The 27,891-nt window shown below is 46.5% G+C and overlaps 2 protein-coding genes across 4 annotated transcripts in view; one reads left to right on the forward strand and one right to left on the reverse strand.

Moving 5' to 3' along the window:
* Nucleotides 1-4,471: 4,471 nt before the first annotated feature.
* NCDN (neurochondrin) lies at nucleotides 4,472-8,256 on the reverse strand. Its single transcript, XM_023941300.2, has 6 exons — nucleotides 7,967-8,256; nucleotides 6,635-7,621; nucleotides 6,269-6,495; nucleotides 5,870-6,094; nucleotides 5,507-5,649; nucleotides 4,472-5,207 (listed from the first exon to the last, which is right to left on the reverse strand). The coding sequence occupies exons 1-6, from the start codon at nucleotides 8,066-8,068 to the stop codon at nucleotides 4,741-4,743; spliced, it is 2,151 nt and encodes a 716-aa protein (XP_023797068.1). The 5' UTR covers nucleotides 8,069-8,256; the 3' UTR covers nucleotides 4,472-4,740.
* Nucleotides 8,236-27,891, forward strand: part of KIAA0319L (KIAA0319 like) — a 30,008-nt gene continuing 10,352 nt past the window's right edge. The window contains exons 1-12 of one of the 3 annotated variants that reach the window (XM_086863569.1): nucleotides 8,466-8,603; nucleotides 9,622-9,788; nucleotides 11,336-11,494; nucleotides 13,626-14,278; nucleotides 19,266-19,548; nucleotides 21,541-21,642; nucleotides 22,473-22,570; nucleotides 23,716-23,803; nucleotides 24,794-24,886; nucleotides 25,445-25,577; nucleotides 26,400-26,628; nucleotides 27,373-27,496. In XM_086863569.1, the coding sequence (XP_086719695.1) occupies nucleotides 13,799-14,278; nucleotides 19,266-19,548; nucleotides 21,541-21,642; nucleotides 22,473-22,570; nucleotides 23,716-23,803; nucleotides 24,794-24,886; nucleotides 25,445-25,577; nucleotides 26,400-26,628; nucleotides 27,373-27,496 (1,630 nt within the window). In that variant the 5' untranslated portion in view covers nucleotides 8,466-8,603; nucleotides 9,622-9,788; nucleotides 11,336-11,494; nucleotides 13,626-13,798. Of the gene's footprint in view, nucleotides 8,683-8,770; nucleotides 8,853-9,621; nucleotides 9,789-11,335; nucleotides 11,495-13,625; nucleotides 14,279-19,265; nucleotides 19,549-21,540; nucleotides 21,643-22,472; nucleotides 22,571-23,715; nucleotides 23,804-24,793; nucleotides 24,887-25,444; nucleotides 25,578-26,399; nucleotides 26,629-27,372; nucleotides 27,497-27,891 lie in introns of all 3 variants that reach the window. The other 2 variants (XM_086863568.1, XM_023941299.2) reach the window with 2 other exon arrangements.

The raw sequence follows: 27,891 nt of genomic DNA on the forward strand, positions 1-27,891 counted from the left end.
CACACCCCGACACACACTCGCGGCACTCGGACACCGCAGTCACAGCTCCCCGCGGCCCACGGGCGCAGTGGCAGGGCTGTAGGGTGGCGTGTCCCCGCGGGTCCCCGCGGTCTCACCGTGCCACCCGCAGGGTGCCGGCCGCCCATCGCTGGGCGGGACGTTCCATTGGCAGCGCGTGTTTTACGTGGAGCAGAGCACAAACGCTTCACCCCTAGCTCTAACACGCCGTGCTCTGTGATCGACATCAACAAACACAACCCCACACTGCAGTTAATTTAATTCCACTCTTCTCGCCCGGAGCTACAGCTCCCTTCATTTTCCTTTTTCCTCTGAATTCCCACAACTCAGACCTCTTTGATTTCCAGGTTTAATTAACAATGCTCATTAAATGATTTTTTATTCATTTCTTTTAATATTACCCTGCCACCTGTCTTTAGGAGGCAAGGGCTCATCGTTTATTCTAATTTATTTCTGTTAAAGATGGCATTTAATGGTAGGAGGAGGGATATGCAGAGGTATAGAGGATTGATCCATTCAAATCTCTTCATCCCCTTCAAATGCTCTTCAAGGACGCTGCTCCTGGAAGTTCTGTATTTATTTTCCACCAGATCCATTTCATTTGCCAGGAAAAATTGGATTTGACATGCTGTATTTTGCAGTTATGTTCCAGTTCATTCTTAATATCCCTTGCTCATCTAGTCTGTATAATGTTGAGTCTTTATTCATCTGAAAGAGGTGAAACTGCAAAATCCAGACGGTAAGGGTTGTGAGTCAGCCTGCACAGGATGGCAGGCGAGCAGGAGGATGGTCCCTTGCAGCAGCTTGGAGGGAAGCTGTGTTTCCACCCAAAAATGAGGCAGAATGGAGGAAACCTGCAACACTGACAGACAAAGGGAAGGAAAAACAAAAGGCAGAGCTGTCCCGCTGCCCCTCAGCTGAGGTCGTGGGAACACATAAGGCTGGGGCAGTGGGCCAGGACAGCCTGGAGCTGTGGGGCTGTAGGGGCACGTTGCCCTCCCCAGCACAACACAGCACAGCACCGCAGTGCTCAGGAAGGAGAAAAGGGACCTCACAACAGACTCTGGTCATTGTGAAACTCCCATGAGCTACCCTGCCCTACTTCTCACCTTCTTTGGGAACACAATCAGCAGCTTCCTAGCCCTGGGTTCCTGCCCAGCAGCACCCTCAGGGCCCTACAAGAAGCACCTCAAACACAGCTCCCCACTACCTGTTTTTTAGCATCCCTCTTTAAGGACCACAAGTCCAACTGTGCTTGTGTTTTGCTCTGCCAAACATTCTTTGTGTTTCCTAAGTGTCGTGTTCCTGCTGAGGACCTCAACACAAGAGCTGTCTTTTCACCCCCCGCCAGCTGCAGGGAGCATTCGCAGTGAGTCTGGGCAAGGTCTCCACCCCAGGGACCACTTCTTGCAAGTGGACCCAAGCCAGAAATCTCTGAAAATCTAGTTTTGTATCAAAGGTCCCAGAGCTCTTTCCCAGGAGTCCCCCCAGCACAGTGTGTTAGGGGCTTGAAGCAGAACTTTTGCTCCTGGGGGTCAGCAACAAATGTACTGGTGGAACAGGGAGATGAGAGCACCAAGACTTAAGTATGTGAGCAGAGTTCTTCACTAGTCAAAGATGAACCAGCTCTCCAGAAACTCAGCTTCCATCAACACCTCAGGGAAATACAGGCTGCCCCTATTAATTCCCACATCCCTTCTCAGAAGGAATCTCCTTGCTACGGGTGATCCAGGCAGGGCTTTGGGGAGATCAGATATGCTGCTGAGGGGTGGGCAGGGAGTGCGGCAGCTCCCTTCCTCCTCAGACCTCCACTCTCACCACCACTGCTACATCTCACAGGAGGGAGATGGAGTAGGAGGGAGGAGGCTGCACTGGGTTTTGGTAGCACAGCAGCCAAATAACAACCTTATGAAATATTTAATTTTATTGCCAGTGCTTTTGGGGCAAGATGAATAAATGCCGTAAGATAACGTATACCATGGTCAGGTTTGCAATGGCATTATGACATTTAAGCTGTCAAAGGAAAACAGAATGTGGGTCTGCTCCTCTGGGGCCTTGTCCATCTTGTCAGAGAACAGTGAACAATCATCTTGCTCCTGGAGAACTTGTCCTGGTGTTGGAAATGCACTGTGAAATGAAGCACAATTTGCTTTGGGTGTTGCTGGCTGCAATTCCACTCTGTGCTAGGATCTCAAACACTGGCAGAGAGGGGACATTAAATGATGCCACATCCACCTCTCTGGCACCAGATCATCAGTGCCCGCAGATGCCAACTGCTAGGGGCAGAATCTGTGGTTGGGCTTGCAAAGCTCAGGGTGGTTGAGGACACCCTGCAGCCTTTGAAGCCTTGGCCAGGCTGCTGGAGCACCATCTCCCTCACGTGGGCTGAGGCAGATGGGCATGCTGGGGCCTGTGGACTTGCATGCATGGAGCCAACAGAGATGCCCGCATGGCAGGAGGCTTCCAACAGCTCCCGTGCCCTCCCCACCTGAATGTGCAGTGCTCACTGCTGTTAGTGCTCAGTCTCAGGGAGGCTAAACAGTCTTTTTGGGGGGTGCTCTGTCCAAGAATGTTTGGAAAGTGCCCTGGGACAAGAGAGCAGTGATACTGCTCAGGGAGCTCTGCCATCTTCACAGGCATTCAGCCTAGTAACATCCCAGAGCAAGGTGGGTGTCTCACCCCTTCCACTATCAGCTCAGGAACAGAGAGGAACTCGTAAGGAGCATGTTTTGTTCCATGCAAAGAAACAAGTACATGGTAAGACATCAGGGTCTTTGGGATGGTCCTGTTCACACCTGAGGGGACTTTACACTGAAGAGTGTGAGAATGAGGTGCAGATGCTCCTCTCCAGGCACCTGCTGGTGGCCAAACCCCACTCCCTAAGATGTGAGGAAGGGTAAAACTGGAGGACTTCCTGGGCTCTTGGTTTGCTCCCAGGTAACCTATCAGGGAATTATAGACCAGCAGCCAAAGGTCCCTGGGTTACTACTGTGCTAGTGCTGGAACTGTGGGCCCAGGCTGGATCTCCAGTCAGGTGTTGTGGGAGCTCCAACCACTGCCCACAGGAATGAACCATGGCCAAACCAGATCAGCAAGCCCAGCACTACACTGAGGATAGCAGAATATCCTCCTGGTGATACAGGTCATGTCTCTCATTAGCACTAATTAGTGCCTGTCATTAATAGGAAGCCCACAACCCCTGACCAGAGACAAGAGAGCGTAGAGGACAGAAAACACTTGAAGATAAAGGCTTTGAAGGTTTGGGTGTTTATTCTGACACTGCATTGTATTCCTAACTTTTCCTGCTAGTGTTTCCCTGCAGTGCAGGGATGTGTTCCTAGCAGGCTGAGGAGTCTCTCCCAGCCCAGCTCCACAAAGTTCTGCTCTTTTCCGAGGCCAGGAGGCTCATTTACCTGTTTGGCTCACACTGCTCTGCTGGGAGCACCTACCTTTGTTCCAACTTGCACTGGCTGCTCAGGGCTGAGCTGAAAGATCTAAAGATACTTTCCCTGAGCAACAGCCTCCTCTCCAGTTGTGTAAGGCACTTGCTCTAATAAAGCACTGAGCCAAAAACACAGTGTAAAGCAGGAATACACCCAGATCCAGCCCTCCTTTTGAGGCAGCTTCATGCTTGATTTTCCCTTGATCAGATGATTCCACAGCCCCCTCCAACGAGTTCTGATCAACGCCTTGGGCTGGCAGAGCAGTCCCGCGAGGCAGCAGCTCCCAGAGAACTCCTTGGCTGACACCTGGTGGAAAAACGGGAGCAGGGAGTGCTGCTTGGATGAGCCTCAGCTTCAGCAGCCACCCTGTGCAGCTGCTCTTTCTGGGAAATATCCTCAGGATAATGCGGTGCTGCTGGTGCTACAAGAGTTTACTCCATGGTACATGTGGCCTTTCTCTTCTGTAACACAATACAGTTCTTTGGTCTGCAGGGAATCAGCAAGGGGGAACTGACTCATTTTGGCCTTCACACCCTAAAGGGAACAGAGGAAGACTGAGCCCTTCACCTTGCAAGAGTGGAAAATTCTCCCTGTACATCCCATCCCAGCAGCAAGAGGGAGCAGATAGCAAATCCCATGGATGTACTTTGTGCAGGTGTTTTATGGGGCAATACAGGCAAAGCAAGTTGTTCTGGAAAGGATTTCTAGGTGTCATCTTGGGATGATGGTACCAGTGGTGGATATGAACTGGGGGATCATCTGGCAGCACAGCCTTTTCAAGTCACAAGGAGTTACTCTCAATGCTATCAGTAAATAATAAAGCTTTTTCTATTCCTGCCTTTTTCAGGGTTCTGTGTGTAGTGCCAAATTGTTAACTAATATGTGCAGGACTCGGAGAAAGTAAGGTGAAAATCTGCAGGGCTTACTGTGACAAAACTATGACCATATTAATGAGAGGAGCAATGATCCTGTCAGGGCCCTGGGCAGAAAAAAATCTCAGCACTGAGGAGTTTGAAAAACAAACTGACAAAAAGTCTTTAATAACAAAACAGGTTGTATTTACAGAGAAATCATCACAACAGGTCAAACAAGGGCATGGTGAAATGTTCTGAGGCAGCAGCAGTTCTGTACACCAATGTGGACAGTGCTGATCATGCTGGGCACTGCTGCATCATTCCAGTTTTGTAAAGTTTGGTCATTTACATGGGTTTTTTTGTGCCCATCTGGCAGCAAAGAGCACGGCAGAAGTGTTGAGCAGACCTTGTGCAGGTGTCTGGCTTCATTTCCCACCTAGAGTGCTTCTGGCTCCTCCCTGCTTGGCCAGACACTGTTCCAGAGCTGCCATTCCATACAGATTGGCCCACTCCATGCCATGGTGGGACAGGATCACATCCCTGCACTGATCACTGGCTCTGGCCAGCTCCACCAGCACAGCCTGGAAAGCAGTGACAAGCTCAGAATCCACAGAGGCTGGAGTGACGCAGGACAGCAACTGCGAGAGCCCTTGCAGCCAGCGCGCCTGGAGAGCGGCGTGCGGCAGCCAGGGGAAAAGCGGGATGCAGCCGGCCAAGGCTTGCATTCCCAGGAACCAGAGCTCACGGATGTCATCCCAGGCTCTCACGTAGGCAGGTGACACGGCCACAGCCAGGCCATCGCTGCTGGGGTCTGCCTGGGTTGTGTGGGCCTGGGAGAGGAAGCAAACAGCAGCTCCAAAAAACTCCTTGGCAGACTGTGTTCCCTGAAGGACTGGAAGAAAAAGGAAATGAATGTCACAATGCAGAGTTTGCTCACACAAAGAAAGGCCCTGTGGTGGGCTGTGTGGAGCAGGACAACATCTTCCAGCCCTAGAAATCTCTTCATCCCACCACATCAGCCTGCTGAATGTTTCTTGTATTCCTTGCTCCTGAACATTTTTGGTTTATCACTTTTCCAATGACAAGCTGGACCAGTTTCCCTTCTATTTGCTTTCTCCAGCCCAACTTCTCAGCTCCTGGTCTCTGCCCATGCAGCACAACGTGGGCTTTGCCAATGGGAATTTCCTTTACCTGCTGACCCCACGAGGATCCTGGCCATCATCAGGCCCAGAGTCAAAATGTTTGCTGCCAGAACCAGGTGATGCTTCTGGGGCAACAGAAGTGGAAGAGACTTCAGCAACACATCCATCAAGGAGGAAAAGGTTTTGTCATGCCTAGAGAGAAAATAAACTGGTTTTGGCACATCTCCTGAGCAGAGCCAGAAGCAACTGAGAATGTCAAGGTTAAACACAGCACCAAAACTGCAATGAAATTTGGGCTGAAAAAGAAAGATCCCTTTTCAGCACAGTGTGTTAACAGATCCTCAAGCTTGATGCACAAGGCACCCTTTCTTCCCACTGCCAACCTCAGAGCCAGCTCCCACAGCTCTGTTACCTGACCAGGTCTGGAGCAGTCACAACCAGGTTAAGGAAAATCCCACACGTGGTCTGGAGACTCATTTCAGTGCTTGTCAGGAGTGCTGGGGCTGTGGACTCAGAGGTCAGAACCTCCCACTGATGCAGGAAGTATTCACACAGCAGTGCTGGTGCCCCCTCAGAGATAAGGATGTCCCGGGGCCTGTCCTCTGCTGTCAAATGGCAAAAGCCAGGTAGCAGAAATCTGGAAGGGGAAAGAAACTGGGAACATGAGGTAGAATGGGTCTAAGCCCTGCATTTACATCCATCTTGGGGGAGAAAGCCCCTTGGAACTGGCACTGCAGGGAGAGTAAAAATAGAAAAAATACTTGAACAGGTTTGCGCTAAAACGCAACAAACGTGTGTTTAAAATGCTCACCTCAGAGCATCCTGGGGGAAGGCAGAGCCCTCATTGCAGACCAGCTCTGCCTGGGGAAGACTCACAGCTGGGCAACCCTCCTTGAAAAGCTTCCTGGCATAATCAACAAGGAAAGGCAAGAGCTCACAGATTTCCTGCTTGAAGGAGGATGTTTCTTCTGCCATCCAAGCTCCAAGGACTCGAACAGAGGCAAAGATGAAAGGATCTTGCAGCTCCTTCTGTTTAACCTGCATGAAGAAAGCAAAATGACACATTATTGTCACTGTACATCAACTACCACAGGCCTGGAAACCACAGTGGGCTAAGGGGCAGAGTTTGTTCCACACAAAAGCAACAACCTGCTCTTTGTTAAAAGCCCTGCATTACCTGTCTCAAGTAGAATATTACAGCTCCAAAGGCCTCCTCCATAATCCTCATGAGCTGCATTTTCTGTACATTTTCTAGCAGAGGGTTCTCTTCCCTCAGGCACTCCTGGATCCCCATCTCCATAAGGGCATAGCAGGCTGTCACCACTTCTTTCTTTCCTTCCACTTCCATGGGATCTGGCTCCTCCAGGGTCAGACGGACCTCCACACATGCCAAGTTCACTAGCAGGGCCAAGAATTTGCTGCCAGCACTCCCTGCTGGGATCCACTCAGCCCCACAGGCCTGCACAAGGCTGGCTGCAAGCTTTAGAGCGGGATCCCGCTGCAACTTGCTGAGTTTGCTGCCTAAAACATCAGCCAGCCCTTTGTAAAGTCTGCAGAGGTACTCAGAGCCCTGCGAGTTCTCTGTGAGAGGAGCTGACAGGGGGATGAAGTGAGGCAGAATCTCACACAGCTCAAATTTGGTCATGTCTTCAGCCTTGAGGAAATCACTGGAGAGCTTGCCGAGCACTGCCAAGAGCTGTGGAGCATCTCTCTGCCAGCACTTGGCTTCTGCTATGGCCAACAGCCCCACAAGCAGTGTGAGGGCACGGTCAGAGCCATGGCCACCATTAAGGTAGGCCTGGCACAGGGCAGACACTGTCCCTTTGGTCACCAACTCCTTGGGGCCCCTGGCCGTGGCCAGGACACTGCTGAGGCACTGGTACACGTCATCGACCATGGATGTGCTGTCCGCATCGCAGGAGGAAAGCAGGATGTCATTGAAGGTCGGGATTTTATTCAGGATCTGGGAGTGCCCAGCTAGCTCTGGGTCGGTGCAGAAACAGGCCAGCAGGGTGAGGCCGAGGGCACGGAAGGTGTGCGGGGGGCAGCCAGCTGGGGGCTGCCGGGAGGTCAGCAGGCGGGTCGGGAATGTGAATCCGATCGCGTCGAAGATCTGGCGCCGCGTCTTGGCATCCACCTCTCCGGCTCTGACTGCTTTGGTCACCTATGACGCAAAATAGGAGTGAGCGTGAACATAGCAAAAGGATTTGGTACACGTACAGGATGGAACTCTTGCAAATCAGAAACTCAAATAACTTGAATTAGTGCCTAGAAGCACCCACAGAGCTAGCACTTGGCCCAAGAGCTAATTCAGAGATTTACCACTTACTGACTCTCCGCACACCCAGGCCAAAGGGAGTTTTTTTTTTGCTTTGCTAAAGGGAGCCCTAAAGCAGCTTGCTCTGAGCTCCCAATTTCCACCCCGCCGCGTCCCCTGGGCACTCCCGTGTCCAGCATGGTCTTTGGCCTCCCCTTTGCTCTCTCCTGAGGCGATTCCGCGGTTCCTTACCAGGAGCAGCGCTGCAAACTGTTCGCTGTCGTTCCTCGCGTCTCTGAGCACACCGAGGCACCGCTTCAGCGTGGCGTACCTGTCCCCGGAGTCAGAGGCCATGGCTGGGAAGCGCGGCTGAAGGACTAGCGAGGAGCAGGGGCAGCCTACCCTCAGACCCTCCCCTCACAGCTCCAGCCCCTTCCTTCACGGCGCTCCTCCTGCGGGCACGAGCCTCCTGCCCCCCCAGCCAATCCGCGCGCAGTCTCCGTGCCGCCGGCCAACCGCGCGCCGCCTTGTTGGGCGGTGCCCGAAGCCACCGCCTCCGCGCGGAACTGTGGGCAAATCACCTGTGGCTGCGCGGCCTCCGCGCCCGCCCCGCCCGGTGCGAACGGGAGCGGCGGGGGAGCGAGCGGCGGGGACCCGCGGCTCCGTAGCCCTGGCACTGCCCATACGGCCGGGACCCTGCCCTGGTGCCGGGAGGCGGCGGTTCAGCTTCCGGGTGAGCGTGCGCGGACGCCGCCATGGCCGGGGGGCAGGAGGCCGCGGTGCCTCCGGGCCCGCCGCGCTGGAGCCCCGGCCGTGCCCGGCGCCCAGTGCCCGCCTGAGCTCTCCGAGGAGCCGCTGAGGAGCCGCCCAGCCTCGCCATGCGCCCTTGGTACGTACCCGCTGGCGGCACGCGGCTCTGCCGCCTCCCGCGGGGCCCGGGCCCGGCCGCGGGGGCTCCGGCCAGACAGGTTTGGGAACCGGGGTTTGGGGTGGTGGAAAGTTTCCTTAAGGACCTGTTGGCTGAGCGGGCACGGGTTTACATCTTCCCCCGTGAAGGTTTTCTCCAGTGTCTGTTCCTGCTCTGCTGCGGACGGTTGAGTGCAATTCCTCGAGGTGTAATAAGCCCTGAGTGCTTGAGGTGCGCTGCTGGATCTGGCTGTAACAACATTTCCTGTAATAGCATTCCCTTTGGATTCTTCAGAACTGGCAGATTTAATGCCGTTGCTAAACGGCTAATGATGCTTTCATTGCTCCCTTAAAATAGATACTATTTATTCCATGTGAAATAATTAATGTTCTCCTACCTCATCACCTAGAGATAATTTGTACTTAATTAGCATATGAGGCTATTAAGTAACCTTTGGCATTAGGAAGGCAGAGAAATTTGGTGATCCCTGACCTGTGGAGCAAAAGAAGGAGCAAACCAGGGTGGTAGCTCCCAGTTTCCCAGTGTTGCTGTGCTCTCGTTTCCCTGTTTCTGGCTGGCACCAGCCAGCACTGACGTGCCTGCGATGACATCGCTGGGCAGATGTGCAGGGGTTGTCAGTGCCTGTGTTATCCTCGTGCTGCTGCCTGGGTGTCCAATCCTCAGGCATATTTGAAACTGAAATTTCCTAAATATCTGTTTGGAATCCAGTGGATAGCTACTGTGATATCAGATGAAAAGTGAGGTCTGGAGGAGAAAACCACAAGGGAAAGGCCCTCTGCACTCAGCACTGGGACCTGTGCTATTACAGATTCATTACAGACATTGATAGTTCCTTAGCAACAGCTGGACTAATCATAGCTGATAAGACATTTATTTTCCTCCACAAATGCTCTGTTCACTCTGCACTCTCGCTGGATCTGCGCAGGAACATTTCAATTCCCATGGGATATTTTCTGTTTCATACCCTATGTGTTTCTAGAACCCCGCTGCTGCCCACAAAGGCCATGGAGAAGAGGTTGGAAGCCAAGCTCAGCATCAGTGCCCAGTTCCTGTCACGATATTGCCTGGGAAAAGCTGCGAGGGAGCTGGGAATTCTGCAGCTGTTCTACCTGTGCATTTGCCTGTGTGTCTTGTGCTCCTCTGCAGGTGACTCTTCTGTTCTCTCTGGGGCTGTGTGTATGGATTTTTGTGGTCTTTATCCCTCTTATTTGTTTAAAATACTCAGAGAGAAAAGTGAAATTATTTGCTGGTAGACAGGGTGGGGTTGTTTTTTTATTGGCTTCCTTTTTAATTGATTTTTTTTAAACTAACAAACCAAAGCTGTTGTTTTTTTTTTTTAAAACCAAACAAAACACCACCCTTAGCAGTTACTAAATGAGCTCTCAAAAGTGTAGCTTATGTCTCTGAGAGAGCTTTTTCTGATCTTAATTTTTGACAAAAGAAATAAGTGATAATCTGGAAAATAATTTAATTTAAGGAAAGCAACTTGGAAAGGCAGGAATATTTTTTAGCCCTAAGATGTTTAATGCTCTTCCCAAGAGCAGTGTGTCAGAAGTCTTTATTTGCCTACAGGCAATGGTTATGTTTGTTTTTATTATTTCCTGTTCAAACTTTAGCAACCAACCTCCTGATCAAGTAAGTAACCAAGCTAGTGGCTTGGATGGAATTTTTCCTCTGATGGATTGTGGATTGGTTTGGGAAGGGGTTGGTTTATTTTGTTTCCCCGTTATGTGGGTACATTCCCCAGGCAGCTGCAGCGTTCCTCTTGTGTTACTGGACCTTCCTGGACAATTCCCAGTGGCAGACTTGATTAAGCTAATGAGCAGTGTGATCTTAATCAGCTAATTTAAACCCTGGAAAGACATGTTTGTGTTCCTGGTCCTAGCAAAGGGCTGAGTGTTTCCTTGTCATCTGGGCTTCCTGCATGCATTTCCTGGCTGTAGTAATTTCTTGGAAGTTCAGAGTTAGAGATCCTATGAGACTCCTAAAGGGTATTCTAGACAGTGTTGGTGTGTTTAAGGGCTGCTCTGCTTGGAAGAGTTAAAGCCAGGGCTCATAGAATTGTTAAGGTTGGAACAGTGCAGGTCTGAGATCATCAAGTCCAATGGTAAAACGAGCGAAGAGTTCATTGAATTAAGGTTTTTGCATGTGCAGAAATAAATATAATTATATGGACATAGTTACCCTGATGTGGACATTTTTTCCATTGCAGAGTTTTTGTTGTTTTGGGCTTGTTTGTGTTACTCGGACAGTGGAGTTCATGAAGCTGAGAAGGAGTTAAGCATGTGAAGTTAAGCAAGGGGGACTGTGTTGACATAACTGACTGACGTGTGGCAGGTTTAAAAAGTCCACAGAGTCAAGTCTTTAATCATTAATCTGGTATCAGGCAGTATTAACTGCCTGGGCAAGTCTGTAAACCTGAAGTTATTAATAGAAGCTGTTCCTGTGTATTCCATTCCCCTGCTGCTCAGCAAAGCTGTGAGGTGCATCCCTGGGACAGGAACTTCTGAGTTCCTGGGAAGAGCAGTTTTCTCCACTGATGTGACAAAAACAATATGGAAAAATGACTAAGCACACCCACTGTGCAGGTGTCTTGTGACTCGTGTGGTGCTGAGCTTAGGAGGGAACTCATCCTCAGCAATGTTCCTGCTTTCCACAGATGAAATGCAAATGTAGACTCTTTTTTCTCCCAGGGCACATAGAGTTATCTGAATGTTTGATGCCCACCAATGGCCATGGAGCTTGAAAATGAAAAGTGAAAATCAGTATGCTTCTGTGGAAAATTCACATCTGGAATGCTGGACTGGCATGCTGGGAGTTGCCTGTTCACTTCTGTCATTCCTGAGAGTTATGTGAGTTTTAAGCTGTCCATGTACAGTAATTCAGGAGAACATACTGGCTAATTTCACATAAATATGTCCCAAGTTGCCATTAGCAGAGTTCTGGAAATGAAATGTAGCCAAAATACTATTCAAATCTTGTTTTAGCAGTGTGTTAAAAGAGAAGCAGAATGCACTCCACATGGTAGTGTTGTGTCATCCAGGCTAAGTCAGGGCTCTGACATGCTGAGGAGATGTTTCTGGGGATCCAGGATTTATATTTGAGGTGAATAAATATAATACTTGTGTTACGTAGTGATTCATCATAAGGGATAACTTCCCTGGGAACATTTTTCTCTTAAATGTCCCCCATTCTATGTGTGCCCCAGTTCTAAGCCTGGTACTAGAAACTGCTGCTGAATTTCATTGCTTCCATATCAAACCGTAATTTGAGTGGTATGTGTGAGCCAGGCCTGACATATGAGGAGAGATGGATGAGCAGTGATGGAGGAGGAAGAAGGATTTTAGGAATATGGGAATCGGCACATTTCCCTCATGCACAGGATATATTAGGGACATGATTCACCTTTAACAGAAAGGAAATTTTACAGCAAAACGTAAATCTGAGTGGATGAGATCCTGTTGAAATTCACAGGAATGGTGTAATTCTTCAACTTGTCATTGTTTCTCCAAGTCTGGAGAACGTATATATGCATACGTGTGGGTTTGGTGCGTACACACGTTCTGTATTCTGTTCTAATTCCAGCCCCAGCAGGTTGGTGCCAGGAGCTTGTCCCTGCCTGTGACTGTGACAATGGTGCCAAGGACTGGCTGTCCAGGCATTTCAGGTGTGATGAGGTTGGCTGTTGCCCTAGGCACACAGATTCCCTGTCTGCTCTCTCCAAGGAACTGCTGTGTGTTGATGAGGTGTGATGAGGGTGATGAGGTTTTTAAAGGTGCTGGTGTCAACTTCTCTTGCTGTTAAACATTTGCAGAGCTTCTTTTACACATTTCATTGCTTGAGTGAAGAGCTTCTCCCCCTTCTGCACAGTGGTGGGTTCAGACACCCACAGGAAGCTCTGTCCTCCATTGCTTGGTCACTGAACTTGAGTTCATTCTTGATCAGGATATTGTAATTTAAATTCAGGCTTTATTTTAATGGAGAAAAATGTTTCCCATTTGTGTTGTCAAGAACTCCATTTTTGACAGGGAGGAAGCTAGATCTGGAGCATATTCTCCAGCTGCACAACTCCCAGTCCAGCAGCACTGTTTGTAAAGTAATCTTCCAATGACCTGTTATTGCTTGGATGCTGAACACAGCACAGTTTAACAGTCCCATAGGTCACTAGACTATTTTTAGGGAGTCCTTAATCTGCAGAGCTCTGAATTTTAGAAGCCTTTAATCCATTGATCCCTGCAAGAACTCAAAATTTTCATACTAGGAAAAAAAGAATCCATATGCAAAGCAGTTGCTGCTTTACTGCAGAGCTGAGACCTGAAGTGACTTGACTCTTAACAGAAATTATGTCACATGTTTGAGGGTTTTTAATGAAAAAAACTATGGCAGGGTGGGTGGCAAGATTTTGCCTTGCAGAATCCTTTTCTAGAAGCTGTTAACAACTTCCCAAGTGGAGCAAATTTAGTCAGAGTAAGCAACTGATGTCAAATATCAGCATGAAAGAGTTAAGAATGCCTCTGTACTGTGCACCAAGCCAATGCCACTGTTAGCAGTGTTTTCCTTCTAGGCAGACTTTGGTCAGAGAGGCAAGGCCTTAACTGGTTAGAGTAAAGAACTGCACTTGGGATTTCAGGGTTCAATTTCTGGTTCTGAACTTGCTGTGTGACCTTGGTCCAGCTGCTCAGTGTGTGTATTATGGGCTCCTCTGAAACAGGAACATTTCTGTCTTTACTTCTGCTTTTCCATCCCTGTTGGAAAGGGTGGTGGTGGCTTAGGTAGGAGGAGCAGATTGTTCCTTAAAGTCTTGTGTAAGTACTGGATAGTGAAGCCAGGTAGAGATTCTGAGCAGTCAGATTTACTTTCCTATATCTGCTCTCCTGCCTTATTCCTGCGCCCTAAATTCACCTTGACAATAATGATAAGATCTATTATTCACTGCTTGAAAGGATTGAGAATTGTCTGTTTGTCTTCCCTCCTCATTCCCAGATGCAAACTGGAATGGATCTAAATGCGAGCTGGGGAAGATCCTGCTTGGCAGGCATTTGAGATCGTGGGCAGGTCACCATTTGCAGCTTCTGGAAGGGTTCCATACTCTGAGCTCCTGTCAGACCACTTGCTGCCAGCGCCCCACCTGTGATGCCTTTTGGTTCTTGGAAAATATGTGCATCCAGGTGAACTGCACCATGCCTGGCACGTGTCAGGCCAACAAGACTGGCTTTTCAGATTCTGTTTTGGTATTTTTAAAGAAATCAAAAAGCACAGAGCATTTGTTAAACTTCCATATGGAAGGTGATGTGAAGACTTGGAGTCACAAGTGGTTGGACTGGGACATCCCTCTCCAGAGGAAGAAAAGGCTGCAGAGATCATTGCAGAAGTGGAGGTTGGCAGGTAACAGAGTGCAACTCCTGAGAAGGGATCTGGCAGAGAACTCCAGAAGCAGCCGAAGTGAAACAGAACTCTTGAGGGATCAGGTCCTGAGGCACTTAGTTGCAGACGGAGCTGCTCCTGAGAAAGAAAATCAAAAGCAAGACTTGCTGAAAAATGGACAGAATCCAAGAGAACAGAGCCCCAGAAGCCCACTCCCTCTTAAGAGCAATAGCGTGAACAAGTCACAGGATGCCAATGGTGACTTGCCCCAGGTAAGTGGTTGCTGAGACTGGAGTGGGGCTGTCTGGGACAGCTGTTCCCCTCCACAGTCTGGCTTTAGGTAGATTTTGACTTGAAACTACCCAAGTGATGAAAATTACCAGTTTTCAGCCTCCTATCAACGAGGCATGGCCAGCGGTTTAGGGTTTTGTTTGGGTTTTGGGGTAGGTTTTTCCTCTTCCTTTTCTTAGCTGGGATAAAATGTGTTGAAGTGGGGAGGTGAGGCAGGATGGAGTCTGTGATAATGCCTATCCTCTGTATAATCACAAAGTGTGCTTGCCAGATGAGAAGGAAAGGTGACATGTCAATGGGAATTGTCTGGGAGCTGAAAACTGTTACCTGTAAAAGTACCTGTTCAGATCCACACAATAAAATAAGCTGTTTTCATTTAAATGCTGAATCGAGGCAGTCAAATACATTATTTTATAGAGCTCACAGTGTACTTCGATGTCAGTTGGCTTGCTTGACTTGACATCTTAATGCCAAGTGCTCTCTTTTTTGAAGAGTGCTCCTGTTTCTCAAATCCACCAAAGCTTACCTTGGCACTGGGCGAATTAAATCAGTTTAGTCTCTACTGCAAATACATACAGAGTTAAGCCAGTACATCTTGATGTTACAGAGAATTTGACACATTTGAATTGTTAAGTGATGTTTGTATTTTTACATCTGCAAATAATTTTTTGAGCCTTACCTCAAAAATGCTTGTGCACCCCTGATGGTGAAATATAATTCTACTTTGTTAAACTAGCTTTTGCCATATTTCAGGGATTTGGCATTTTACAAAACCGGTGCCTCTGGTTCTGGAAATGACTGAATTTTTCAAATCCTGGTTGCAGGTAGGGCTGTGACTGCCTGAGCCACCACCCTGGAGCAGGATGTGGCAAGCAGCCAAGGGACACTGCCAAGAGCTCCCGGGAAGCCAGGGTGACATGTGAAACCAGGCAGTAAAACTTGACTAATGTTTGATTTTCCAGCCACCCCCCCCCCCCCCCCCCCAGCATTCAAGGCTGACTTGAGCTCAGCTTTCTCTCTCCCCTGCAATGCTGCAGCAGTTCCACCCTCCCTGTTCTTTCCTCCTTCTAGCAGTTGAGCTGAGCACAGTGACCCCATTCTCTCAGCTGTCACACATGGGAGCAGATGTCTTTGCAGCCACTCTTAAATGTCTTCTCTTGCTTTTGGGGTCACTGTGGGTGTAAAAGCAGGAGCTTTTACATCTCCCTGCTTGTTCTGTTTGCAGTTTTGCTTTCCAGGTTATCCTGCTATTACTGTCCAATGTGTGTCTAGTAAACTGGTTGCAAATATTAAATTACACTGATTAATCAGCTTCTGAATGTTGCTGAACCTACAGGACTTCCCATCTTTAGGAAGTGCTTCCATTGTCATTAATGTGCACTGTTGGATGTGTCTGGGGAAAGGTTTTTACTCTCCTTGATAATTTTTTGCTAATAAGAAAGTCCATGTCTCTTAATGAAATGCAAGTTCATAAAAATAAAAACCTTTTACTAAAATATAGCAGCATGATGGAATTCCTGGCATTTACATTTTTGAGGTTAGGATGGAGTTTTTGAGGAGAAGGAAAAATTAAAATATCCACCTGGGCTAATTCTGGGATTATTGAACCATCCAGCTGTATCTGCAAAATGCAAAGCCAGTTCTGCAGCTGTCCTTGCACTTCAAATCCAAGAGCAGTTTAATGTGAGCCAAGGATACAACATGGGAGGCTGTGTTCCTGGGACATGGCCAGACCTCCCAGGAGGGAGGTAGTCCAAACTGGGCTGGTTATGGACCAAAATAAAGTTACACCTGTACTGAAATCAGTAGACTTTTTCCTGGGCTACATTTGGTCCAATCCCTGGAGCACATGGCTGGGTGTTTAATGCTGTTCTTTAGGAAGGGTTTTAAGATGGGGACAGTGCTGGCTCATACTGGCTGTTCATACCTGACAGCATCAAACACCTGAAGTAGGAAAGGACATTTGAAATCAAAGTGCTTTTTCTCCTCTGCTGCTGCTGAGCATTGAATGTGTGGAAGACAAATCTTTTCCTTTGCTTATGCAGACTCAGAGAGAAGAAAAATGACAGTTTTGGGAAAACATTGCCTCTGTGTGTTTTCATTTTCCTCTTGCAGTTCTGATGGTTCCACAGCCATCTGCAATGGCATTTGCTAATGTGCAATGAGCATTAATTTCTGATTTTACTGTATCCATGATATGGAACCAGGATAAACCACAGTGCATCCTACCCATCAGCCCTTAACTAAGGGAGATTGGTGCTTTTTCATTAAAATGAGTGACATTTTCTAGGCATGAGGGTTTTTTTCTGTCTCATTGTAGGACTCCTTGTCAAGTTTAAAATATAGCAACACATTTAATAGCCAGTCAGAAGAAGTATTTAAGTACAGCACTGCTGATGAGCAGGGCTGCTGCAGCACTGCAGCAGCTCTGCAGGCAGACTGGGAACGGCTGGAGCAGCGGGAGTGTTGCAACAAAGCCAGAGAACTTGTTCCTGCCCTCACATCAAGCCCACTGTTTGGCTCTTGCTGTCACACTTCCTGCAAGTGCTGGGTGCTTTTCATCCACAAGGAACAAGGAAATGTCTGTCTGCCACCAGCACTCTCTAATGGTTTGTGACATTACCTACATTTTAGTGTCTTAAGAGTCTTCACAGATATGACACTTACTGCAGACAGCAAGGACATCTAAGGTGAAAGGAGCCTGTTTTGTAAATTCAGACCAGGCCTACTTAAATTAAAAAAAAATAAAATTCTAGGACAGAGGTATTTTTCTGTCAAGTAGCTGGGTTCGGTGTGGATTCTGATGCACAGGGCCACTCTAGTACCTCTAACAGACTCTCAGACAAGGACACAGGGTTATTCATCTCAGGCCAAAGACATTTAGGGGTTGGAATCAAAATTGTTTGAGGCTCCTGTGTTGACTCAGGCCAATGTGTCACTTCTCTCTATTTTCTAACCTAATAAGATAGGACAGCTGGCAAACTTCTAGTCTCCTTGTCATTTATCCCCAAGAATGAAATAATCTGTTCTTTGCTTTAAAGAATTCAGAGTTATGGAGCAAAGATAAGAAATGTCTCAGTTTGCAAGCATTAGAGGCATTTTTGACTGTTACGTTGCCCCAGGCAAAGCTTATCTAATTCAAGCTCTCCACAGGCATTTGGCTGTCAATTTATCCTGAAGATTTTTGGAAGGAAGAGGATCTCTCTTAACTGTAAAGTGGGTTTTTTTTTGGGAATTAAAAGTGAGTCAAGAAAGGATTCAGCTCATTGGAAATATTGCCAAGCAGAGTGGGGACTCTGCTGTGGCCAGCAGGTGAATGTGGATTTCCTGTGTGCTGTTTGTGACTCTTGTTCTTGTGACCCTTCTGGATTGATTCTTGAGAAGCAAAAAGTGGTTTCCTGTAGTGTAGGAAGTCATGGAAACATTCTGCTCCTGTGCCTTTCCTGAAGTGTCTGTCTCACTTGAATTCCTGTCTGTTCACCTCCTTCTCCTGCCAGCATTTCAAACTTTCATCTTGAGGGAAAGGAGTCAGTACCCTTTGCAGTTGTCAGTGGGTGGAAGATGATACAGCCTGGGACATCCAGCTGTCCTGAGGCCACTGAGGAAGAGCAGCATGCCAGATTTTTCCTGCATGGATTCCAAAGATTTCATACTTTTGTTTAAGTAAGCCCATTAGCAAGTAACCAAATAAAGAAAGACAGCTTATGTCTGTAACACTAACAAATAGTGTTTGATTCTTTGGTCCATAAACCTCATATATTAATCAAACAAATGTTTTACATTCTGTGAGCAAAGTGAGCTGCGATATGGTGAGAGGAAATTATTTGCCCAAGGCTGAAACAAAAACCTTGCAGAGAAGCCCTCAGTGCCTTCACTGCTGCTCCTGGCTTGGCTGGTTGTTTACTGTGGGTAGCACAGCTTTATTTATGCAACCAACATTCAGTGTTTTCTAAAGCACAGCCTATTTATTGCTAAGGATGTTGCCCACCATGGTCTGGAGTGTTTTCCCAGTTCCTGTTTCCTGGACTGAATGCCAACAGCATGGTCTGAAAGCTTGAGTATATTTCCGCCTATATGAGCTTTTAATCACTCCTCTAATAGGGAGTAGCACTGGGAAATCCAAGCTCCAAAGCACTTTCAGAGTCAAAGATAGTAAATTTCTCCATTTTAAATATTTAGCAGATGTTCTCAAAATAGAGTTAGCTAAAAAAAAAAAAACAAAAAAACAAACGTGCTACACACATGGACTTTATGGTGGAGGGTAAATTGGAATATGGCCTGGCAGGCTAGGAACTGGAATGGGGCTAGGTAACAGGAATTTTCTGATGAAAGAAAGGAAATTGTTCCTGCCGCTCTGATTATTTTCAATCAAGTGGCTCATCCTGTGTGGATGTGAGCAAACTTTGTGCCCTTCAGTTCCCCTCCCTGCCTCAGCAGCATGTCCTGGGGCAGGCAGGCAGGGAGCTGTGTGTGTCAGCTCACCTTGCTTTGAAGAGTGATTCCAAAATGTATTTCCTCTTGCTGCAACAATTCAGTTATTACATAAAAATGCCACTGCAATCCTGCTTTGTGTTTGCCAACTGCATGGCTTCAGGAAATCACAGCCAAAGTAAATGAACCCCAGTTCATAAATACAGTGGTCCCTGTCTTATCCCACCTGTCTGTTCTTTTAGCTCTGCTCACTGCAGTTTTGAACCTGGATCTTACGTTTGCCACATCAGCAGCCTTGGTACTTAAATGCTGTAGCTAAATCTGGCATTAACTAGTGTTCAGCTGGGGTAGAAATGGCCTGTCTGCTGTGGAGGAAGAACATGGAGAAACACTTCAGAAGAGAAAGCTGTAAAAATTCGTGCTTCTGGAAAATAAACCAGGGATTTTTAAGCCTCCCTAACTGTGGAGGAGGAGAAGGGCAACTTAAAACTGACACTCAGTGTTCAGGTCAAACTGAGACATCTTCTTCCTTTACAGATCCACATAGAAACATCTGCACCAGCACCATCAGTGCTGGCTACATTCTCCAGCCCTGTTGCACTGGACTTGACTGCTCCAGGGAAGACTGAGAAGCCTGGGCAGCCTGATGATGCCCCTCCTCACTCTGAGGTGTTTCCCACAGCCAGCCCCACGCCAGTGAAAAGCACAGCAAAGGTGCAGGTGGCGACTTCTGTGCCCAGCAGGGTCCCCACAAATGGCAGTGTTCCTACAGCCCAGAGCAGCACTGCCACAGCCCCAAGCACTGCTGCCACCATGCCAGGTGAGGACTTGCAGGGCTCCAGCAAATGTCACCTGCTCAGGCTTTTTCAAGCCATGGCAGTGTGGAAAAGCAGGGGTTAATTATATTACCTTGGAGAAAATACTGAGGCACCTGTGTCAGCACATGTGCTGTCAGATCCTGATGACTCCTGAGGTCTGGAGTGGGACTGGGACGTCATAAATGTGCATGTGAGGACAGCTGGGAACTAATGGGGATATCTTAATTCCCAAAGTGAAGGCTGAGATGTGATACGGAATAGAGTCCCAGGAGGTGTTTTTCCAGTAGCCTTGGCATGCTGCTATCCATCAAATTGAGCAGAAATCTTAACATGTGCTCAAAAAAGGGTGTAACTGATTATTTTCTGTCCCTGAAGTGTCACTCCACAGTTCAGCTGTGGAGAACAGTGTACTTGGCTGTTAGCTCATGCTTTGCTTTGCAGCATGATGATGTTTCTGTTCACACTGGTATTTCCTAAAACAGACTGTTGAAAATGCGTAAAGGCCAAAATGCTCTTTGGCAGCTCTGTTCCCTCAGCCAGGCTGGCAGCTCTCCCTGTAGGGGTGGGAATGGCGTGTACTGCTCATGTGGTGTCTCAGAATCCAGTTAATCCAGTGTGCTGAAGCATTCACAGCTGAATTTCTTTTGAATTTAGGGTTCCTTTCCCTTACAAGGGAACAAATGGAAAGTGTAAGGGAAGCACTGCATCCAAAGATGTTTTTGGCAGGAAGCTCATTGGCTGTTTGTGCTGACAAGTTAATGGTTTTGGTTTTTTTTTTTTAAGGGCTTACCCCAGCTAGAACTGGAAAATACGCTTTAAATACTATCTTCATTAGTTTGTCTGGGAAGACTAACATAGCTTGGGCCTCCTGGTTTTGCTAACCAATGCAAAGATGACGTAAAGAGTAGTTTTTCTAAGCTACCAAGTTTTCCAAGATTTTTTTATCTGTTTGTCTGGGTTTTGTTTTTATTATTTTCTAGTGAGATCTGATTGCTTTTTGCCTTGGAACTCTTTGCAGGTGAAAGACTGATGGAGTATTTGAGAGGGAAAAAAAAGGTGGTTAATTCCACTCGATATTAAAATTGGAAGATAGATAAATAATAGATAATAAAAGTGGGAAAATAGCTGAATGTTTAAAGTCCTTTTTTGCTTGGATTTTTTGTGTATACTTCTGAAACGTTGTCTTTGACAGGGTCAGACTAAAGAAAGAATATTTTCTATGCATAATTCCCAGGTCCAATAATAAAAGGACAAATATAAAGCAAACGGGAAGAGGGAGATGAGGAGGCCAGGAGGTGTTTTTAAGAAATGTGTTAAACTTTCTGGTTATATTAATGCTAATAAAAAGCATACAAAAATATGTCTCTGGCCATAGTTTTCAAGGTTACCCTGTAGTCTTTAAAAGCAATTTGTCAGTTTATTTGAAATGGAATGGCAAGAAAATTCTTGAGCAGGGATGGAAAAGATAATATAAATAAAAGGGCCAGGTTTGTATCTTGAGCTTCCATACCCAGTGTGGCAGCTATGCAGATCTAAAAAATTCTCTTAGCCTTCAAGCAGTTTTTCAGGAAAGAAATTCTGTGGATTCTTTATATATTTGTGAAGCTCTGGAATTGCAGTTTGGAAGTAGCAGTATTTATCTTGCTGTGCCATGAACCTGCAGCTGCCAAAAAGCTGTCAAGTAAAACCCTTCCCATCCTGCTGGACCTGGCTGAAGAGACTCCCCTGGCCCAAGGGCCACGTTTCAGCATAGTATCTGCAAAGAGAGAGGCAACTGAGTAATTTTGGACTTGTCTAAAAATTGTAAAGCCCCATTAGTGCTTTTGTATTGACAAGGAGATCGAAACCTGAAATGGGAGGTCTGTTGAGGAACAGGATGTTTACAAAATACATCATTTGTAGCTGGGGTTTATTCCATGAACTGAAACCAGGGTGGATTTATGTGCTTTTTTTTCCCCCTGTTCCTCTTCCAATTCTGTGTTTGTCCCTTTCAGCTATGAAGGAGCTGGTGGTTTCTGCTGGAGATAGCGTTGAAGTTACCCTGCCAAAAAATGAAGTTCAGCTGAATGCATTTGTGCTTCCTGAGCCACCACCTCGTAAGGCTTCTCTGGCAATTCTGCTAAGGGCTTGGGATGTGAAAAGGCAAACACTCATTATGTATGGCATGTAATAAGGGCAGTCTTGAAAATGTCTTTTGTCAGAGAGCACTTTCCTGTAGAAAATTTTTTTTACTCAGCTATTACTTCCTGGTGCCTCTTAGAGAAATTAGTGAGACACAAAAAAATGGAAAGTGCTACAAAGCCAATGGATTTGGGAGATTGTGGGAAGAGATGGCACATTCTCAGGGAGGTGTGTAAGGAAGAATTGGATTTTTAGCATCTATTCTTGATATTCACTGATAGGAACTGAGCTGTATTAACAAATGATTGAAATCTGAATTGGGGTATTTGCCTGCTGAGGAACACATTGTATACACTCCTCATTTCATCATGCAGGTTGTTGGCAGGAATTTTTAAAGTTCTTATCTTAACTCTGTCCATTGTGGCAGTGAGAGCTGCAGAGGCAGGTGTGTTCCATGTTGTGCAGCAGCAGGGATTCCTGTTCAAAAATTGTCATTCCTGTGTCTGCAGGACCTGAGGATGTGATAAGGCTTTTCTCTCATATTATCCTGGAGCTGTGATTATTCCAAAGCTCTTTATTGCCTTGGAGGCTGAAAGATGGGTTTTGATTCCAGAGTAAATGAGTTTAGAAGCACAGATTGTCTCTTTTCCTGGATATATTCCCAAAAAGCCGCAGCCCAAGCTGTCTTTTTTCTCCACAGTGCAGCAGAATGTGCCTTGTAAATGTTTAATACCCTTGCAATTCTTTAGCATGGCAGAAAGACAGGCTTTGAAAACAAACATCTGGACTTCTTTTTTTTTTTAAGGAACCACATATTCCTATGAGTGGGAGTTGATAACTCATCCAAAAGACTACAGTGGAGAAATGGCAGGGAAGCACTCCCAGACCCTGAAATTGTCTAAGGTAAAGCTTTGGCTCCTTCGTATCCTGTTGTATTAAATGCCAAGAGGAGAAGATGGGGACCCCAGCAGCCAGGAAAGACTTGTATGGGATTTCAGGATGAATAGGAAATTACATGATGGGCAGGCAGCCAACATAAGACTGCAAGACCTCTTCTGAGGCTCTTAGAAAAAGGAGATTGATCTGGCACGAGGGAAAGAAGAAATTGATTTCAGGAGGTACAAGCTGCCTACAAGCAGTGTGACAAGGCGCACAAATAGCACAATTTAACAGTAACAAGGGGTGGGAATATTCCTGGAACAGTGTGGTAGTCTGGTTAGGTCTGAGCCTTGTACTGCCTGTTGGAAGAGGGACTTGCTGCTTCCATTAATGAGAGCCCTGCAATACCTCGTGGCATGTCCCTGGCTGCTGCTCTTAGACAAGCTCTAGCAGGAAAAGGGTAGCCAGTTCCTGCACGTGGGGATTCTTAACAAGGAAATGACTCTAAGTACTGTGAATATACAATTCTGTATTTGAGACATTCCTTTGAGCAGCCTGGATTCTACTGCACTCAGAAAAAAATCTACAGGCTTTAGTAAGGATATCATTCAGAGCCAAAACTTTTGAAGGGAGTGTGCAGGTCTCTGTCAGGGCGTCAACCTTTTGGGTATCAAGATTGTTATCCAGCACTGGGTCCCTTACCTTCTCATTTTGGCTCAACAGTGAATGGTGAAGAGGTCTGGCTTATGTCACCTAAAAGGATGAGAAGAAACCTTTGCATTAATCAAAACACACAAGAAGAGATTTTCTTCTTACGTGTAGCCTTTCTCACCTTAAATGCAATCTGCTAGTACAGATTCCTGTGGCCAGACAACCTGTATTAATCTCTGTTATCTCTCTTCTGTTTGCCTTTTGTTGCTGGAAAATAAAGCTTGACTGACAATCCTGTGTCAGAGAGAAATACGAGTCTTTGGTTTCTGCATAGCCATTGTAAACTAAAATATGTGTAATACCATTTTGGCCTGGAAACCATCCTTAGCTGTGTATGCAGAGGCTGAAGCACAATTGCTTGTGTGGGCCTGTGCCAAAGCACAGGAACTTGACCTTCCAATAAGTCTTGACAAGGTGCCATCAACCTGTAGGTAAATAATCCTTGTGTTTGTTTCCAGCTTACTGTTGGCCTGTATGAGTTCAAAGTCATTGTGGATGGGGAAAATGCGCATGGAGAGGGATATGTGAACGTAACAGTGAATCCAAGTGAGTGGTGGGATTGGATTTTCCTTGACTTGACCTGTCTCTGGCAAGCCAAGGTACCTGTACCATGGGGTTGGATTATTTGGTTTAGTGTGGTCATAATTCATTGTGCTGTGAACTTTCGGCATGTATGTATATACAAACACACACACACACATATATTCGTATGTATTCAATAATTTCCTGCAATGTGAAGCTATTGCTAATACACAGCTATTTTTGCTGTACTGCATTAAGCCAACCACTTGATAAAAGAGCTGTAATCCTGATAGGGAAGTGCTCAGCAAACACCTCACCCTGAAAGGCCACTGCTTCCCTGAAAACTAGCTGCAGTCTTACAAAAAACTTATAGCAGCAGGACCAAAAACTGAAAAGAGCTTAGAAGCTCCTTTGGAGGTTCCTTTCTTCCCTGTCCAGCAAGGAATATCATTCCCAACCCCAGGCAGGTTAAGTCAAGTCTCATTCCTTGTTGTAAGGAATTGTGGTTTGCAGATGAGCAGGTGGAGATACAGCATCTTGTGCTGACTGCCTTGCTTTTTAGGTGGCCTGTATAAAGAGACAACCACAAGTTTCAATAAAACCCCTTAATTCAGCAGTCTTCAGCAAGACTTCTTGTACAAGCTTAGTGGGCAAAGAAGGGCTCTTACTGTCCCTAAATTAGCAGGAGTGTGTGGCTGGTCTTCTGGGTGTTGTAGCTGATCATTTCCTTATAAGCAATGATTTTGTGGCTGGCAGCATGCACCAAAATCCTTCACTTTTCAAAGCAGCAGCCATGCTGTGGCAAAAAGCTGCAGGTACTTGACCCAGTAGGGGAAAACTGATGTAGTGCAGCCTTCCCAGAACACTGGTCCGCTGGCTATTCACCTTCATGCTGTTTGAACCCCCTTTTGGTAGCTGGTGTAGAATGAAGCACAAATCTGTTGATAGTTTTGCAGTTCCTTGGCCAGGGCTTTCTGCCTGTAGTGCCATAGTAACAGTGGCTTGTTGTTGCAGAGCCCCGGGTGAATCAGCCTCCTGTTGCCATCGTGTCCCCACCGTTCCAGGAAATCTCCCTGCCAACCATTTCCACTCTTATCGACGGCAGCAGTGAGTACCTGCAGGTTTAAGTGCAGCATCCAGCAGGGCTGGTTTGTGTTTGGTCCTTTTGCATAAAGTTTAAGAGAAACAGTGATACTGTCAAACACAATTCAATGAAAAGAATTAGCCTCTCTGGCCAGGAGAGCAGAACACACACAACAGCACCTCTCTGTGTTCCCTTTTGAAGGGCACTGGCCTGAGCCAATCTCCTAAAAAAGGAAAAGCTCTGGAGGTTGCTGCTTAGAATCAAAAAATAATTACTGTCACTCAAAATTACTGGGCTCTTGGCTAAATTTCAAATGCATAAGTTACTGACACACCACCCTCAGTGATCCTGGCCTGCACTGAGCTTCTCAGGAGTTCCTTTAAACAAATTCCGGTTGTCTTAGCTCCAACTAGCACTGAGTTGTTACAGTTTGGGTATCTTGAGCATAACAGAGACTCTGGGCTTGGACCAAAAATACCTTTGGCCACTAAGCCCAGGGCAGAAGTAGGGACTGACCATCTGGAATCTCTGAAGCAGCCTTTTCCAACTCCTGTGTGTGTTTTCCTCCGTTACTGAAACAGAAAGCACTGATGATGATAAAATTATCAGCTACCACTGGGAAGAGCTGAAGGGTCCCCTGAGGGAGGAGAAGGTTTCCAGTGATACTCCCATACTGACTCTGACCAACCTGGTACCTGGGAATTACACATTCAGGTAGGTCACACCTGGGAGAGTCCATCAGTTCTCATCCCTTAAGAGTGAAATGTATGAGATGCCTGAAGAGTTAATCTGGTTAAAAAAACCCCACAAAACATGGAGACAACTCCATTTTGTGATGTTCTCTCACACTCCTACTTTCAAGTAGTTTTGTAGCTTTGCACTTCAGGAGAGATAAGCTGACTTGTAGCCCTGTTTGAGATGATGGCTGGTCTGTCAGTGCTACAAAATGTCTCTTGAAATGTCAAATCTAAATTCTTTGAGTAAAGGCTTAGGAAGAAATGCAGTCTTCAAATCCAGTTTTTAAATGCAATGTGTTTGTCTCAGATAAGTGAATGAGGCCTAATGGTGCACAGCCTGGGCAATAGGTGGTAGCTGATTTTACTTTTGTATTTGTCCTGTGTTTTTCCTTTGGCCTGTATTTTGCTGTGATGTCCATCACTGCATCAGCAGATCTATTTAAAGTAAAATCAACTGGAGTGCCTCTTACTGAACACTTCTTTCTTATTAAGCAGTTGGCATATGAACTAATCAGATCCATATTCAGATCTAGATCTAGCAAAAAGCAGTTGTTTTTTGTGGTATCAGCCTACCTGAGGAGATGTGCTGTGTCCAGGACACTTGTGGGTTTGTAGTGTACTTTTGTGTTTCACCTGGTTGTTAGATTTCAAGTGAGAGATGGATGTGACTGTTGAATTCCTTGCATCACTTTGAGGCTGATAACTGGACATTTGGGAGAAGTTTCTATTCAGAAAAGGCTATATTCAGCTGTGATCACCTTCACTCTTCAGTGCTTTCACTTCTTTCTTCCCTCTTCAGTCTAACAGTCGTGGACTCAGATGGTGCCAGCAACTCCACCACTGCCAACCTAACTGTGAAGAAGGCAGTGGATTATCCACCAGTGGCCAATGCTGGCCCAAACCAGGTGATCACCCTGCCCCAGAATTCCATCACACTCTATGGCAACCAGAGCACGGACGACCACAGCATCGTCAGCTATGAGTGGCTGCTCAGCCCCAACAGCAAAGGGAAGGTGATGGAGATGCAGGTCAGTGCAGGTCTCCAGTGTTCCACCTGGATTTCTCACTAGCTGGGGTTTTATCTATAATCAAACCAGTTTTAATGGACTGTTAGCAAATGTCTTTTAGAATTCTACAGAGAAAATGCGTGATGATGAAGTATCTGCTTAAAGTTAAATCTGTGTGAAGCTGGTAATGGTTTAGTGGCTGAGCTGGTGCACCAGCCTCGCCACTAGCATCCTGTTCCTTTCTTGAGCAATACAGTTTTAAATACTGCTGAAGAAGGGGGATTGAGAGAGGTGGGAACTTTTGAGCAGAATCTTGGAGTCTAAATATTGCTGATGCTGGCCAGACTCTCCTCAGTGCTAAACAGTAAATGTTGGAACTTGTTTCTGAGTCATCATTTTTCTTTTAAAGATTATTACTGCTGTCAAATTTATAGAATAAGTAAGTCCATGAATCAGGTTCACAATGTGTGGGATTTGCACAGGGCTCCCCAGAGATTTTACTGAAGTTGGAAACTACTGAATCCCAAAGGGTCTGCTTGTATGGCATCGCTCTTGTTATGTCCCTCAACAGTGTCCTTGTAGTGTGTATAAATATAGCTGCAACAGCTTAGCATGCTGAAGTAGCACAGACTCCTGTTCCCACAGCAGGAGTTTCTAATAAACCTCTAGAATGTGCTGGTAATAGTTACTTTAGAATCAGAATCTTCTGGTCCATCATCATCTGCATGAGGATTGTTTTTAATCCATGAGTATCTTTTCTCACAGGGTGTGAGGACACCAGTCTTGCAGCTCTCTGCAATGCAGGAAGGTGATTACACCTACCAGCTCATAGTGACTGATTCTGCTGGGCACCAGTCCACTGCAGAGGTCACTGTGATAGTCCAGCCAGGTAAGCTGCCTTTACCTGCTGTTGCTGCTTCCCTTCCAGGGGTTGTAGGTGAGCAATCTGTCAGCGACCTCTAGATCTTATGATAATTTTCAGAAAAGCTGCTCTGATTTAGGACCATTCTGGGCTGGTATATTGCTGATAAATGAGCAAAAGAAAGCTTGTAGGAATATTGCCTTTGTAGGCTGTTCTCTTATTTTACACAATGTAACCTAATTGATATTTTCCTACAATAAAAACAGGATTGTATTTCCAAACAGCTGTGTCTGCCCATGGTACTAGGTCCTGGGATGGGGACAGAAAAAGTGGAGCAGTACTTAGAGAATGAGAGCAAAAATCAGAGCTCCTAGTTTTCAGTCTCATGTTATTGCAGATGTGTGATTAAAATGCTCATTGGA

Source organism: Cyanistes caeruleus, chromosome 26 (assembly GCF_971803275.1).
Source record: "Cyanistes caeruleus chromosome 26, bCyaCae1.hap1.1, whole genome shotgun sequence".
Lineage (NCBI taxonomy): Eukaryota > Metazoa > Chordata > Aves > Passeriformes > Paridae > Cyanistes > Cyanistes caeruleus.

Bases quoted from the DNA above. Each gene is read 5' to 3' on its own strand.
- NCDN (XM_023941300.2), bottom strand. From the start codon at position 8,068: ATGGCCTCTGACTCCGGGGACAGGTACGCCACGCTGAAGCGGTGCCTC. The intron at 6,095-6,268 runs GTGAGCATTTTA...TTCCCCTTCCAG, and splicing joins TTCCCCCAGGATGCTCTGAG to ATTTCTGCTACCTGGCTTTT. The intron at 5,650-5,869 runs GTAACAGAGCTG...TTTTCTCTCTAG, and splicing joins ACTGCTCCAGACCTGGTCAG to GCATGACAAAACCTTTTCCT.